The sequence below is a fragment of the Phyllostomus discolor genome, chromosome 13 (genome assembly GCF_004126475.2).
Source record: "Phyllostomus discolor isolate MPI-MPIP mPhyDis1 chromosome 13, mPhyDis1.pri.v3, whole genome shotgun sequence".
Classification (NCBI taxonomy): domain Eukaryota; kingdom Metazoa; phylum Chordata; class Mammalia; order Chiroptera; family Phyllostomidae; genus Phyllostomus; species Phyllostomus discolor.
Genome location: NC_040915.2, coordinates 45,556,563 through 45,572,909, shown reverse-complemented (window position 1 = coordinate 45,572,909; position 16,347 = coordinate 45,556,563). Strand labels below are relative to the sequence as shown.

The 16,347-nt window shown below is 50.7% G+C and overlaps 1 protein-coding gene across 2 annotated transcripts in view; it reads right to left on the bottom strand.

Annotated features, from left to right (window-relative positions):
• Nucleotides 1-14,755, bottom strand: part of CUX2 (cut like homeobox 2) — a 219,988-nt gene extending 205,233 nt beyond the window's left edge. Inside the window, exon 1 of one of the 2 annotated variants that reach the window (XM_028528014.2) lies at nucleotides 14,587-14,755. In XM_028528014.2, the coding sequence (XP_028383815.1) occupies nucleotides 14,587-14,649 (63 nt within the window). In that variant the 5' untranslated portion in view covers nucleotides 14,650-14,755. Of the gene's footprint in view, nucleotides 1-13,912; nucleotides 14,071-14,586 lie in introns of those variants that run through there. The other variant, XM_036014935.1, reaches the window with a different exon arrangement.
• Nucleotides 14,756-16,347: the final 1,592 nt, after the last annotated feature.

Sequence of the window (16,347 nt, the reverse complement as noted above, 5' to 3'; positions counted from 1 at the left end):
GGAACACTGAGATACAGACACAAGCACTCACACACATAAATGTGCAAAGACCCACAAACATACTCAAAGATAAGTGCACACAAAGATGCAGCTAACATAAATATATAAATACAGCCATATGATCTTCACATCCATCCCTGTTTGTTCATTTGACTGAGACTTTTTGTGGGCCCACGGTGTGCTCAGCCCTCTGTTGCTAGGTTCTGGGTACAAGTTGCTGTGTGCCCTCTTGGAACTCTGAGCTGGTAGAAGGAGGCTGGCATTAATCAATAGTCCACAGGACTGTGTCTGATTCTCACTGCGGTGAGGCAATGCAGATGCGGCCTCCCGTCTCAGAGGGAAGCAGGAAAGCTGCCCCAAGGCAATGACACTGAGCAAACTCCCAGGGTCTAGGAGGAGTTCACAGGGGGACATGTGGGAAGAATGTCCCAAGCGGGAGGGCATAAGTCATGCACAGAGGAGTGTGATGCAGTGGAAAATGAAGGAAACCGTGTGTCTGAGACATGAAGGGCAGAGGGAACATGGCTCAAGATCAAGGTCAAGGTTAAGAATTAAGCTAATATAAATCTGAAGCCAATTCTGCTAAGTTAAGATGTATATGGTAAACCCAAGAGCAACTACTAAAAAAAACCCCTCAAAAATATAGTTAAAAATCATTAATAAAATTAAAGGGTTACATTAGAAAATAATCACTGAATGCAGGAGAAAGCATTAAAGGAGGAACTGAAGAACAAAAAGACATGAGATATACAGAAAGCAAAGTGGCAAATGTACATCCAACTATATCAATGATATTAAACATGAACGGCCTAAACAATCCAATCGAAAGGCAGAGATTTCCGGACTAGATTAAAAAATAAAACCAAGATCCAATTATACACTGTTTATAGGAGACAAACTTTAAATTGAAAGACACAAACTGAAAACAAAAGGACGGAAAAGATAAATCATGCAAACAGCAACCATGAGAAAGTGGGAGTGGCTGTACAGCTATCAGACAAAACTGACTTTACAAAAAAAAACAGTCACTAAAAATAAAGAGGAACACTTTATAATGATAAAAGGGTCAATCCATTAGGAAAATATAAGAGTTAAAAACATATATGCACCTAATAACAGCACCAAAACACATGAATCAAAACGGACAGAAATGAGGGGAGAAACAGTTAACTCAATAGTAACACAGGGGTCAGTATCTTCCTTTCCGGAGTGAAGCGAACAACCAGCCAGCAGCTCGGCAAGAAAACAGGAGACTGGCAACACTGCAGACCAGGAACGGGGGCCTGGGCTGGCCCTGCTGCGCCTGAAGGTCACACGGGGGCCTCTGCCCAAAGGCTATGGAGAGCCACTGGAAATGGCTCTTACCGGGTTTTAAAGGGTCTCACCAGCTGCCATGCATCAGAAAGAGTGAGGGGAGCCAGAGTGCAGGGGAGTACAGCGCCGGGACACACACTGACAGGCCAGAGTCCAGGCGAGAACTGACGGGGACGTGGGCCCGAGAGCCAGGGGTGGAGACGGAGGTGCGGAAGGGGACGTGTGAGGCATCGGGAGGTAAAATCCCCACTGGCATGGGGAGAGGGAGGTGGTCAGAGCAGCTCCCAGGTTTCTGTCCTGCAGACCTGACTCAAGGCCAGGTATGAGACGAGTCAGGTTTTGAACATCGTGAGTAGGACACATCTTTGAGACACACATTCAGGAAGTGTCGGGAAGGCTCTTGAGCAGACAGGACTGGAGCCCTGAGGTAGAGGACGGGGGGTAGTGGGAGAAGACAGATGAGGCCACACAGGGTGACGGGGAGAGAGCAGACATGAACTTCAGAGGGACTAACACGTTTAGAGGCCAGCAGAGGAGCATGGCCTTGGAAAGAGAAGAAATGGTGGCCACAGGTAGGCGGAAAACAAAGAGGGTGTAGTAGCACCAGGGCCCAAGGGAGCCGACTGGAGAAGCTCCTTGGAAGTGGGGGAGAGGTTGGCTGGAGTACGGGCGGGAGAAAGAGAAAAGGAGATGGAGTGTGAGTCAGACAGGTCTAGAAAAGTGGCTGTGTGGGGGAGGAGGATATGGGGTGAGGGGGCTCCTCTGCTCTGCCTTCTTAGGAAAGGGAACCCATGTCTCACCCACTTCACACACCCTGCATCTCAGCTTCCTCTGTCCCCAGCACTGGTGCTGTGCTGGGCCCATGGCACGTGTTCAGTAAATATTTGTGATTTGCTGAATACATATCAGGTTCAGAGCAAAGACTCTGGCCAGACTGGGTTGGACATGCCGGGGACTGAGGACAAAGAGTAAGGATACAACTGAGTCCCAGAAGCCATTCCAGACCCAACCCTGGCTCTGAGTCTTTGCTTCCAGAAACCAGAGCAATAAGGGAAAGCTCTTTCATGAAAGGAAAGAGCTTATGCAGCCAAATATGAAATGGAGCGGAGCTGACGAAGACAGGGAAAGGGGGGCTGGACTCGGCTGCTTAAAAAAATCTAAAAAACTTTTTTAATAAACTCTACAAGTCTATCCCCTTCCTTCTTTATCAACGACACGATTTATTGACCGAAGAGGCCATATTGACTAAATAAATCTTGATAATGACCAAGGCTGCAATCAATACCTGCTTATTATCAGCCCGGGCTGAGAATTCCATCTTGCGGAACGAAGGCCCGACGACAGGGCGCACCACGTGGCTCCGGACTCAGGCGGGCGGGCTGGGCTGGATGGATGGTCGGATGGCACACATTTTCCAGACCAGGAGACGGGAATCCTTCTTGTGTTATTAATTAACCACCCCACCCCAGGCCTCTCAGGCTTGTGGATCTGGATTCATTCCCATTAGTTGACAGTGGCAAAGTGTTTTAAGAGATTATTTAAACATCTTAAAGAGAAAAATACAAGCACAGTGACTACCTATGGGGGAGCCCCTGAGGAGAGGCAGGGACATGGGTAGCCAACGGACTGGTCCTAGGTTTGAGTCCAAGCTCTGCAGCTTGCTGACAATGTGGCCTTGGCCTTGATCTTCTGTGCCTCGGTCTGCTCAGCAGTAAAATGGGAAGGTAGTGGTTTCCCATGCCAAGGGCTGTTGTGAAAATTAAACACGATGTGTGATAAGGGCTCTTATCTTAAGAACACTGTCTGCCATGCATTAAAGGTTCAGCAGCTATTCGTTGAAAGACTGCCAGGCCTCCTTGTGCAGAGAGCTTCCTTCTCACCTTCCAAAGCCTGCAGACCCAGGCCTGGCCTTGCTGAGGCCAGCCAAGTGGCATCGGGGGAGATGTAACCCCTGCTCAATGCTTCTCTGGGAGGAGCTGTCCACTTGGCCGCTGCTCTGGGTGCGCTAGGCTGGGGGACCCTGGCACTTGCCGAGGAAGGCTGGTGTTTAGACTCCTGTGCTTGCGGGGTGCAGTGGAGGCCCCTGCGCTGGTGGACGTTCACACCAGCTTCTCTCATCCGATACTTAAGCATCCAGCGCTGCAAACAAATCAAACCTCCAGGGTCCACTCAGCTTTGGGCACCTCGGGGATGACAGGTGAAACCCAGAAGGTGACTGACAAACAATAATGTTGATGATGGCAATTATAATAAAAGTAATAATAGCCCTCTTGTTTCCTCGGAATGGCCCCATGTTCCAGGTGCTGTGCCAGGGGCTTCCTCTCATCAAACCCTCACAGTCTCCCTATGAGGTAGAGGATGCATATATTTAATTCCCATTTTACAGGTGAGAAAACTGAGGCTTAGATAAGTCCAGTGAGTTGACCAAGGCCTCCCTGTGAGGAAGCAGCAACACCCAGGTCCAAAGTAAGGCCTGACTGCTGCAACTCCGCCCTCTGAACCAGGTCAGGTGCTGCTCCCAGAATAGCAGGAACGCAAAGGAGACAGCCCCACACTTCAATGATGATTCTTATTAAGATATGAAGATATAATATTGTTGTTGATAATAACAGTCACCATTTAGGGAAGGCTTACAGCATGCCCAGCCCTAGGCTAAGCATATACACTGAGCTGTCACTCTTTACTTCTCACACCCTTAAGGAAAAGTCCTTCTACCTCAACATGATTATAAAATAGAAGCTTTCTAAGGGCAGGCTCAGTCTGTTTTGTCCACTGCTGCACCCCTACCACCTCACACAATGCCTGACACATAGCAGGTGCTGAATAATGTTCATTAAGTGAACAAATGAATGACCTGTCTCAACAGCCCAGGGAAACCCATTTGGGACAGAAACACGGACACCTAGAAAGGATGTCTCAGCCACCGAGGAAAGGGAAGACTTCGTCCTGCTGTCCTGCCCTGCTATGTACTAGGGTTCCCAGGATATGCTGAGGAGGACAACCCCTTAACTCTGGGGTCACTGTCCAGAGACCTTCTGTCCTTTTAAAGGCCTGCAGGGCTGATCAAGTGGGCACACGAAGCCCGCATCAGAAGAATGTCATCTGGGTTCAGAAACCTTAACTGGCTGTCTGTGCCCTCCACATCAGCCAACTCACACGCTGCAGGGACCTGCTTTGAGCTGTAACTGAGGCCACCATTGCTAATGGCCCACAGCCTGCCGGCAATTAATTAATGGATTTATTAATTAGGAGGGGAGCCACCTCCCAGGCTGGAATTGGGGTCACCAGTTTCTAAAGAGAGACTAGCAGAGCTAAAGATAAACCCTCATCCGCCACGAGCTTGCGGCTGGGACCCAATTCCCAGGTGTGGAGTGAGCGATTTTCAAGAACCAGTGAGGAGTGAAGCAGCTGGGGGTCTGGGAGGAGCTGGGTCCCCCAGGGCCACCCCCCCCAAGGTGAAGTAAAGGCAGCTGCCCCACTTCCCCTTCCTATGGAACTCATCAACTCCATCACCCAAACGTTTATTGGAAACTTATTATGTCCTTGCCTTCCCTAGGGAAGGAGGGAGGAGGAGAGTAAACAAATGAACAAATAAATATGCATTATCACATCAGATGAAGCAGGTGAGGAGCTGGGGCAGGCTATGCTGGAAGGAGATTAGGGAGGGCCTCTCTGAAGAGGTGACATTTAAACAGAGCACTGATGAGAGACAGAGAAAACTACAGAATGTCTGAGAAAGAGTTTCCCAGGTAGAGGGAACAGTGAGTACAAAGGCCCTAATATTTGAATGCACTAGCGTATTCAAGGAACAGTGTGGAGGACAGAGTGGCTCAAATAAAGGGGGAGAGTGGCAGGAGATGAGAGGAAGAGATAATGGGGGGCTGACAAAGGGAAGGAGGGACCTCATCATGCGCAGCCTATGGGCCAAGTAAGAACGGGCAGCCAGGAAGAGGCAATGCTGAGAGTGACAGCTCCCCAGGCTCCCGGTAACACAGCAGGTACCTAAACAGAGCGCTTCCTATGCACTAGATGCCTTAGATAGGTGTCTGAGACTCAAATCATCTTTCCTGTGCTCTGAAAAGCAGACACAAAACCAGGATTAAAAAGCACGGGGACAAAGCCCATCAATGCCTATGCCCACAGAAGAGAACCAGAGTGAGGGAGGGAAGGGGAAGAGAGGGAGGGAGGGAGGAAGGATGGTTGGTAGGAGCGTCCTACATTGCCGAGGAGTCCAGAAGCATCCGAGTAGTCCTGTGTATCCCAGGAATAAATTCTCTTTAGACCTACACTCAATCCCTTGCCAGGACTGGATCTCTGAGAACAGACTCTGGGGCCACTGGCCAATCACACTCCCTATAGTCAGAGATCTGCAAGGCACATTCTCATGGCCACCATTCTAATGGCACCACCAATAGGAAGTGCCATTACTATACCCACCTTACAGACAAGAAAACCAAGTCTCAGAAAGGAGAAATAACTTGCTCAAGAACATGTGCAGTCAGGAAGGAGCAGAACTTGGATTTGAACCCCAGCTGCCCTGTGCATGATTATGCAACAGAAAGAGAAAATAAACAAAAAGCACTTTGCAACAGGTCAAGAATTGGGCTCAGTATCTTGTTATAAAATAAAATTGATACCTAAGGCTTTTATGGTGGTTGACAGTTTGCAAAGTGTCCACTGAGCCCTGGCTGATGTGGCTCAGTAGATTGAGTGCCAGCCTATGAACCAAAGGGTCACTGGTTCAATTCCCAGTCAGGGCACATGCCTGGATTGCAGGCCAGGCCCCCAGTAAGGGGCATGTGAGAGGCAACCACACACTGATGTGTGTGGTTCTCTCCCTCTCTTTTTCCCTTTTCCTCTCTCAAAAAATAAATATTTTTTTAAAAGTGCCCACTGAGAGAGCATTCACTCCAAGCTATACATGTGCCAGCTACATAACATTACTTTATGCTCCATTCTTACTCCAAATTGACAGATGGCAAGAGTAAAGATGGAGGTGGGTCCAACAGCCCACTCAGAATCTGCCTTCCCCCAACTCCTTACATGCATTATTCTTCCACCCACCTCAGGGTCTTATCACATGCTATTCCCTCTGCTGGGATGCTTTTCCCTGACTTTACCCTTGAGATGTTGGCTGAAGGGTCACTTTTTCCAGGAAGTATCTCAGAATCTAATCCCAACATGTGACTACGCAGCTGTCCATCCTGTGCATCCACTTCCCCACCGTCTGTGGGCTCAGTGAGAAGTGGCACTTTGCCTCCTTCATTCACCATATCTCCAGTATACGACTATTAGTTACAATATTTATGCTATTTATTATTATCATTATTATTTATACAACTGCTAGTTATAAATATTATCTTTAAAAAAATAAAAAATTACTAGCTGTAAATATTAATTATACTGTGAGTGGTGAATAGACATTTCCAGAATGAAGGACAACAGCAATTATTAATATTAAGATTATTTAGTGTTTCTACATGCTGATACAGACCTCAGTATTTCACGTGCATTAACTCATTTAATTCTCACAACAAACCTTAAAGAGGTGATTGTACTATTATCCCCTTGTACATATGAGAAAACTGAGGCTCAGAAAGGTTCAGCAACTTACCCAAAGTCACACAGCTGTTATGTGACAGAGCTGGGACTTGAACCCAGACCACACTAAATGTCTTCAGGAGTGGAAGAGTGCGGGCCTTGATTCTGCAGCCCACGCACACCCCCTCAGATACATGGATTCACCAACACACATAAATGAGGAGAGGCACCCCAAATAGGTGCCCCCAGCAGAGTGGCCTCTGAGTGACCACCCTACTCAGGAGAAGCTGCCCCCGAATGGCCACCCTGGTGACCCCTGTGGTCTCCCTGTCTGCAGCACCCACGCTCCAAACAGCTGTCTGGACAAGTCAATCGACCGTAATGGTTCCCGGGGAGCCATTTACCCTGTCCACTTGGAGCAACGGCGGCTCGGAGAGTCTTAAGCACTGCTCGGCTCCCGGCGTCGCGGGCAGACGACCAGCTCAAGCCAAAGAGGCCGAAGGATTGATTTTTTTCTTTCTGTTTAATGACAAATGCGTATCCTGCAATTGCTGTTTCATTTGGCTGAACTAAAGGATGGCAGAGGCTGGAGGTGGAGGGCGCAGCGAAGAGGCTGGGAAGGAAGAGGGGCACACCCACAAGCCCACTTCGGGAGTGACTTAGTCGCTGCAGAGACGGCGGGCTAGACATGTGCCCACTAGACATGTATCTTCATGGAGTTGGTCAAGGACCTTTTTTTCCCCTGAAAATCCAGCCTCTTCTGGAACTGGGCACTTGGGGAAAGGCAGCCAGTGGCCTCCACAGCTACCTTCCCCCAGCTACCTTCCCCATGACCTGCCTCATGACCCCCTACAGATGGCCTACCCCACTGCAGACCTTCAATCCAGGGCCTTTGCACTGGCTGTTCCCTCTGCCTGGCACATCCTTCCAGGGTCTCCACTCCCCACGCAGTGTGGTCAGAGCTCTTGATTTGTTAAGGACACTGGCCATTGGGATGTCATACATAACATTTCTTGTGTTTTAAATGCTGACAACTTATATATAGCATTTTAAAATGTTTTACTAACCTAGACAGACACATCCACAGACCAGACATAGCTCCCAGTCTGCAACCTCTGTGGTCAAAGCTCCCAAAATATAAGACATCACATACAATATTAGTAATATACTAATATAGTAAGACCCAATGGAGTAAAAGGGAAAGCTTGCCCAGAAAGCTCTGAAACAGACTGGAAGGCCAACGAGCTCCAGGAGCTGCTGTTCATTTGGTTTTCTCACCCCTCTCTCCTCTCCAAAAATACCAACCACAGTAATAAGAAGAAAAGAACTTACAGAACAGTAATTGTGTGCCTGGCACTGTACTAAACACATGTGTGAGGTTCAAGGTGCTTTAATCTTTAAGAATAACGTAAAAGATGAAGACTATTATTAGTCCCATTTATAGACCAGGAAAGCAAGGCTCAGAGAGGTTAAGTGACCTATCCAAAGTCACACAGCTAATAGGATTGGAAGCCAGGAAGGGGCCCCTCACTGTCCAGGTTCCTGATATATCCTATCCCTCTTGAGGGAAAGAGTAAACAACAAGTTTCTGGAACTAAGTTTGATCCACCTTCATACTCTTAACTGAAAAGTGAAAAACTTCAGCCATGCCCCAGCCTATATGACAGCTACCACATTGACCAATAGGCCACAGTCAGCAAAAGATGGCCCTCAAGTCAAATCTGACCCTCTGTCTGTTTTTTAAATAAAGTTTTATTGTAATACAGCCACACCCATTCATTCTTATTGTCTATGGCTATTTTCATGCTACAGTGGCAGAATGTAGTACTGGCAAAAGTGACCATAGAGCCTACAAAGCCTGAAGTATATTATTATGACTCTTTACAGAAAAAGTTTGCCACCCCTGATGGTAGGCCTAATGGTTTCCTAGAATGCCACCCCCAGAGAAGGCTATGAGGTCAAAATGCTCAGGTGAAACACTGTCCTTAGTGATGCTGAGTGGTCTTGATATTTGGGCCGAAACTGAATGAAATGAAGGAATCAGCATGGGAAGACCTGGAGGAAAAGATCCCCAGAAAGAAAGACACAGAACTTCAAGTGCAAAGGTCCTAAGGGAGGAATGTGCTTGATATGTTTGCAGGACAAAAAGAAGGCCATTGTGACTGGAGCAGAGTGACTCAGAGGAGAGTGGCTGGAGATAGAGCCAGAGAGGTACCTGGGGGACAGATCATGCAGAGCCTTGAAATCCGGGGAAAGGACTTTAGATATTAACCTAAGTATGATAGAAATATATTGTCCATATCCTATAAAGCACTACAAACCATTTTTGTAAAGGGTTCATCAAGGCTCAGAAACCAAATAACTCCCTCCTAGACACGATTTTGTGTCTCAAAAATTTGTTCAAAAGGTCAGTAGCAGCCCACCACCACAGGGTCCAAGGTTGTTAGAAGACATTGGCATACAGAGTACGTCAGCACCTTCACAACAACCCAATCTGGCAGGCCACGTGGCACCGCCAGCCTGTGTGGTGGACTCAGAAACAGACTTGGAATGTGGGATGAGTCATTCAGGAGTGCTACAGGCACACAGACAAGAGGTTGTAGAGCCCCTGCCCTCCGCCCATTACCACCACCTTCCCTGACACCTGTCATAAGTGAAGAGCACCCCCTGGAGAGAAAATCAAACAGAAGATGGACCCTGAGTTCCAACACTGGGGACAAAGGCAGGTCACCACTTCAGTCCCTTTCCCATGCTCGGCCTCTGCCAGGCCCGGCCTCCAAATTAGATAACCGAAAAGCTGCCAGAAACTCAGCACTTTCAGAAAGCAGCAGAGAAAACCAGGTTTTCTGGATGGCCATGATGATCCAGGACCAAATTTAGCACCGGCCAAGATGTTCACGTTTGCAATCCCATGTGCTGGAAGGCAGGTTACCACAACAGAATGTCAAATTCGAAGACAGAATCCTCTTTACGACAGGAGAGAAGAAAGAGGAGAGAAGAAAGAGGAGGAGGAGGAAGAAAAGGAAGAGGAAGAGGAAAGAGGATGAGGTGGAGGAGAAAGGAAGGGAAAGAGAGAGGAGAAAAATCACCACCGCCATCAGAAAAGCTGTCCCCTCTAATCAAAAAAGCACAGTGCTCATCTGAAACAACCTACCGAGACGCTACCTGTGGTTTCTTAATTTTCTACAGTGCATTCGGGTATTAATAAAAGAAACTTCGAGACCTCCAATAGCAAAGGCGATCAGGATGAGATGTTGCTTGTTGTTCTTCTAGCACTCAAAGACAAAGCCCACCTTAGGGAAGCAACTTCTGCTGAATTGAGCAACCAGAATTTTGGGCCACCCAGGAAAGACTAAGGGATTTTTAAAATAAATCCTCAACACCTGTTTCTAGCTCCTTCTATAGAAAAGGACCCCAGACATGGGTTCTGATGACGTGGAGAAACAGGTGGAATGGGGTCACCCACTGATTAGACTTGTAAGGGTCCAGGAAGCTGGCCGATTCTTTGGTGTTTTATCCATAGAGCTGCTGCTAGAAATCTCCCCTCACCCCACGTCCCCTACATCCCCCACCTCTCCCTGTCCTCCCCCTCCCACAGCCCCCACCTAATGCCAACCAGTCCTGTGGGCCTGGAGCAGGCCGAGCCCAAGCGCGGGCCACTCGCATCCCTGCCCTGGCAGTGATTCTCTTACGGCGAAGTTTCCAAAGTTAGGATTCCGCCAACAGGGCTGATGGCTTATTTACTGCTGTCATCTACAGAAAGAAGAATTTTGACACATTGTTAAATGATAGCACATTTAGATAAGTCAAGCTGTCAGAGGCTCTAATGGATGTCTAAACTCTCTGTGGCTGATATGTAAAATTTATGCACTTCAGAATATCATAAGGTTATAATATTTTAATCACATCCACGCTCTTTTCTAAACTTTGAGCAGGGAAAAAACATTCCATCAAGCCCCATCTCCTGTGCGCCAAGAAACTGAGCCTGCCCAGAAATTTCTCCAAACTCCTTACCGAAGTCGAGCCTATCTCACCAGCCCTGTCAGTCTCCCTCCTTAAAGACTCACACCTCAAGCATGATTTGCGCCTCTTCCTCCAAAACTCGCACAATGTGATGCCTCCAGCCAACCTCCTTCCTCCCAAGGAACAGACATGCATTGGGACCAGGCGCCCTCATTTTGATTGGACATCCGCAACTCATGTTAGCTTGATTAACCCTCTTCAAGGGAAAAAAGAGACTGGACCCAGAGCATCAAAAAAAAGTGGCAAAGTAAAGCAGAAAAAGAAAGTCATAAAGGTATGAATCCAGTTACAATGATTATACACAGAAAAGTCATAAAAAATACTGCGTTTAGTAATGTTCACCATAAAGCAATCTTATAACCAAATGAAATATGTCCAGCATTATCTTTGGGATAGAATTTTATTTATTCTCATTTCCTGGACTGTTAGCAGCAGAGCAAAAGGAAGAAAAGGAAGAGGGGAAGCAGTTGCAGGGGTCCTGGAAGAGGGTGCCATGTGTCAGGGGGGCTTCACCATCAGCCCACAAGTCATTAAGTCTGTTGACTCACTTCCATCCTAGGAAAATAGCCCTAATGTGTTCAGAGATCACGCTAGAAGGAATAATAACTGGACTGCTTCCATGTTTGAAAAATATATACTTCCAGAGGACTGTACGCTGGGCTAGCACAAGGTCACCTTTCTTGCCAAGATCCGGATGGCGTCAGCAGCATGGTCTGGCCTGGGGACACTGGCTGCCTTGGCTGCCTCCGCCACTTTAACACTCAGCAACCAGGCTGCGTGAAGCCACTCAACCTGAACAACCAAGAACTGACGCCGAGCACCTCCTCACACTCACAGGCAGCTGGGCTGCGTGACGAGTGGGCCCAAAGCTTTCGGCCCGTGCAGGACCTGGGGTGGGGGCCTGTCTCTCCTACCTGGATCTCAGAATGAGCCAGTAGAAGTAGTCTTTTCTGGTTATCTCCCCTACAAGAGGAAAATGGGGAGAGGAAAAAAATGAAAATAAAAGTGTGGCGTAGGAGTCATTAGCATTATGCACAAGAGATGATCCTGGGAGAAAGTGCTTAGGCTCATAATCTGTTTCCAACAAAAATGCCATCAGTGAGAATATGGGGGGAAGGTGCAGGTCTGTTGGGTGGGGGAACAACTGAACATTTCACGATGAGGGTGGGTGGGGACCATGGCAGATGTGAAGGCCTACATGTCTGCGTACAGCCATGGCTGCCACAATTATTTCTCTGCTCTCTAGAAGTGTACAGCCATTCAAACTCCCATAGGAGCCCCTCCCCACTTAATATCCATGTAAATGAGCTTACCCCCTTTCCCCAGAGCCTTCTCCTTTTGTGCTAGACACACCAGCTATTATCTTAATGAATGTCCCCCCCCCCATGTATACACCCTGGGAGAAGACAGGTCTTAGCCCCAGCTCCCCATCACCTGAACAAGATCCTGCCACCTTCATCCTTTCCAGTTCAAATCTGCTTCTCCCCCTCAGCATCTTCTAAAACCCTAACAAAGGGTCCCAAATCAATGGCAGTCCAACTAGAATCAAGATTTGGGTGACCTCAAAAGCCCCACAAAAGACCCCTGAACCAGAGAAGGAACAGAATGAGATTTAAACCCTCCCCCCACCGCAGCTCAGAAATCAGCCCCCAGGGGCTGCTTCCACCCCTCAGCACCCGGCCCTAGCCCACCCGGCCCACCCATCTCACCCCGCCCTCCCCGTTGCAGCCTGAGCTCCCCAGATTGAAAACAAGTTATCTAATGACAATTGTGTTAACTGACATTCCAGCCAACCGGGAGCAAATACCAGCGCTGTAAATCTCGCTGCAGAAATTTTCTCCAGCCCAGAATAACAATAGGACCCCGCAAAGGGCTTTCGCCAGCCCTTCTGGTTCCTCTCCTCTTGTCTGCCACGTTCTTGTCATTCCTTATGTTACAGAACATCAATCATAAATAAAGACGCTGTCCCCCAGCCATGCCCGGGTCTCATTTACAAACATTAGCAGGGAATACGATTACCATTGGCCTTCGTGCCAAGCTCAATGTGGCTGCCCAACTCTCTCTCTCCCCTTCTCTCTTTCTCTCTCCCCCCCACACCCCACTCTCCCAGAGAAGCCACTTTACATCCTTTAAGGCAGCAAGCACAGCTCACAGCCCTGCCTGCCTCAGTTGGCCATCCAACTGAGCCCCAACTTGAGTGAGGACCTGGAATTGCAAGGCGTCCGCTGTTATTAACTGCATGCCTGAGTGCCCCGATTTTCTCTCCAGCTCAATGGCTTTAGGGAAGGGGGGCCAGCGGGGAGTGAGGGGGGCTGGGAAGAGGCCAGGAGGAGGGGAGTACTGAAACCACTTATCAGAAGAAACTTAACGAGATTTGCTGGCGGATTTTTTTTTTAAGTGGGTCCCTTTTTATCTCCAGAGTGATGCTCTGGCTTTTTCCGAAAATGTCAAGGCCAAGACAGGATGCTGTAATCCCCGGTTATCAGTACCATTTCCCTGCCCCTTGTTCCCACTGTGTCTGCTCAGGCTTTGCGAGACTCCAGGGTTTGGGGGGCTTATCCTGCGAGTCCTGGGGTACCCGGGAAAGAGCAGAGGCTGGAGCTGTGCTTCCAGCAGGGGTCTCTGAGATCCCACCCCAATCCTGCCTACTAGGAGGTCAGCTGAGAACACCCCCAAATCTGGGGGAGACTCCCGGAGACAGGTGGAGGGGGGATAACTGCTGGGGTTTGGGCAGGAGCACGCTAAAGAAGGTGAGGGGAAAAGGAGAAAGGGAGAAGAAAAACAGAGGTTGGAAAGAGAAGAAAAGCAGGGAGCGGCGGGGAGGAAAAACAGGAGGGAGAAGACAGCGAGGGAATCTCCTATATAAAAGTTCCCAAGGGCGCGAGAGCGGAGTCACCTGCTCTGCAGCGCGCTCCGGGCTCTCCACAGCCCCCGAGGCAGAAGCGCAAACTTGTGCGCGGCCCGGGCCCATCTCCGTCGCCCGTCCCCATCTAGACTTGGCAAAGGAGGGTAAAGGCAAGAAGCAAAAACGAACCCCGAGAACTCGGCCCGAGGAGAGGTCTGCCGGCGCAGGCTGCCAGTCCGGCGATGATAGCTGGGGAGGCAGCAGCGGCCCGCGGGTGACAGGGCGTCCGGGCTGCGCAGACAGGAGGGCGGCGGCGGAGGTGCCGACGGACGGCGGGGCGCGGAGCCGCCTCTACGCCAACCCCGGCTGCCTCCTCCTCTCTCCGACTCCTCCCTGCCCGCCAGCTCCCTCCCACCCTCACCTCAGCCCCAGCTGGGCGCAGACAGGCACGCGGCGCGCTCCGCGGCCTCCCCTGGGCAGCGAAGTTGGGAGGCTCGCAAAGTGTGGTGTGAGGGGGGCTGCCGGGGGTCCCGCCGGCAGCCCCCTGCCCGAGACCCCAATCTTTGCCTTCCCCGCGCCTTGCTCGGCCGTTCGCCAGCCGGCTCAGTCCCCCGGCCGAGGGCTCACTAGCGCTTCTCCTTGGTCGCGGCGGCTAATCGATGATTGAACCGAACAAAGAGCAGCGGCGAGATCAATTCCTAATACCTATCGATGGGCAGCGGGCAGCCGAGCCCAGGCGAGCCCCCGCAAACGCCGCCCGCCGCCCCGGGGCGCCCGCCCGCCCTCCCAGAGACCTCCCCAATGCGCCCAGGGCGCGCCCGAGGGCTCCCCACGGCCGCGCGGCCGGAGCTGCCCGCACTAACCTGGAGTCGCCGTAGATCAAATCGCTTCCAATATTGAAACATCGATCCCACATTGGCGGCCATCTTGGGGGCTATTCGAGACGCACACACACAAGAGTTTGGCTTTTCTCAATGGCTGCACTCAATATCCGGGCTGGACTCCCCCCAGCCCCGGGGCCGCCGCCGGCCGCTCGGGCTCTGCGCGCCACCGCCCGGGGTCCCTCCGACGCCCCCGGGCCTCTTGCCACCCACTGCCCCTCGGCGCCTCTGCTCTGCCGCCACCGCTGTTGCCGGGCCGGGAGCCGTGCGCCCCCCCCGACCCCCGGAGGGCGCGGGCGAAGCGCGCCGGGCGGGGAGCTCGGCGCCCGCCCGGGGGAGGTTGCCGGGATGGGGTGGGAGGGGAGGGGTGGGGGGAGGCAGCCTCTCCGAGAGGCGCCGGCGCCGCGGCTGCCCTGCCTGCAGCCGGCTCCCGGGCCCTGGAAGCGCTCGCTGCATCTCCCCCCCCCCAAGTCCGGGGTCGGTGTGCCGCGCGATTGCACTTGACTTTGGCTTTTTGCAAACTTATCAATACTGACGTAACGTGCCGATCAATGCAAAGGGAAGTTTGAGAGGGTGGGCTGCGGGAGGCCAGCGCGCAGAGCGCCTACCCTCCTCCCCGCACCTGTCTACCCCCCCCCCGCATTGCATACTAAAAAAAAAAAAAAAAAAAAGTTAATAGTTTGCATTGCATTTTTTTTCTTTTGCAATCGGAGCACACACAACACGTGCCTCGGGCTGCCGCCGCTCCTCCGTCAGCTAAGCTACAGATCGGAGGGTAGCAGCTCGAAGCTCCGACAGCGTTGACTCGCTGGTGGGCTGTAGGAGCAGATCGGCGAGCGGGTGGGAACCGCCCGGGGGCGCCACTGGGTCGTGGGAAATGTCACCACTGCCTGCACGCAGCTTCAACGCCATTATATGTATAGTTATTATTATTGGGGGGGCTCCTTAGCCAGAGCTCAGGGTTCTTTGCGGGGGGGGGGGCACTCTGGTGCTTTGCAATTGGGATTCCTGTTATTTGGGGGGAGTCTTTAGCCCAATTATCAGGGCTCCTTACAATTTTAAAATGGGAGGCCCTTTTACTGTTATGATAATTAATGGAGGGGTTGTCAGAAAAACCTCTGGAGCACTTTTTCCGAAAGTGGGTTGGCTTTCACTGTTGTGAAGGGGCCCTAGCCCTGCTGCAGGGGCTCTGGATCCTTAGTGACTGCAGAGGTTTCTGCTATTGCTATTTTACCATTATTACTCGGGGGTCCGTCACCTAGCTGGAGACCCCAGTCCTTGCAGCATAGGGATCCTTATTATGACTGTCTTTTGGCAGAAGGTCTTCAACCCAGCTGGAGGGAGGTTCCTATCTTTTGCAGTTTCTCAGACGCTGGACAACAGAGTTAACCAGGTTTCTTCTATATTTTCCCTTTTTCCCCTGTGCAAGCCACAGGCCCCCAGTCCCCTCCCAGCGCCCCCCACCCACCTCCCCTCACACACACCCAGGAAGAACTCACTCCCGGCCTCCTCTCTCACTAACCCATTTGCCCTCTCCATACACCCCCGGGACACTCTCCGCCTCCGGTCTGTTTCCCTGCCAAACCCTACTCCACTCACCTCCCCACCCCAAAAAGGGGACATTTTTCCTTCTTTTCCTCTGGTTAAAAAGACTTGTTTTTATAGATAGAAAATGGAAATTATATTCCCTTTTTATGGCCTAGCTTGGACTTCTGACATCACTCTTGGTTGGGACAATAGATC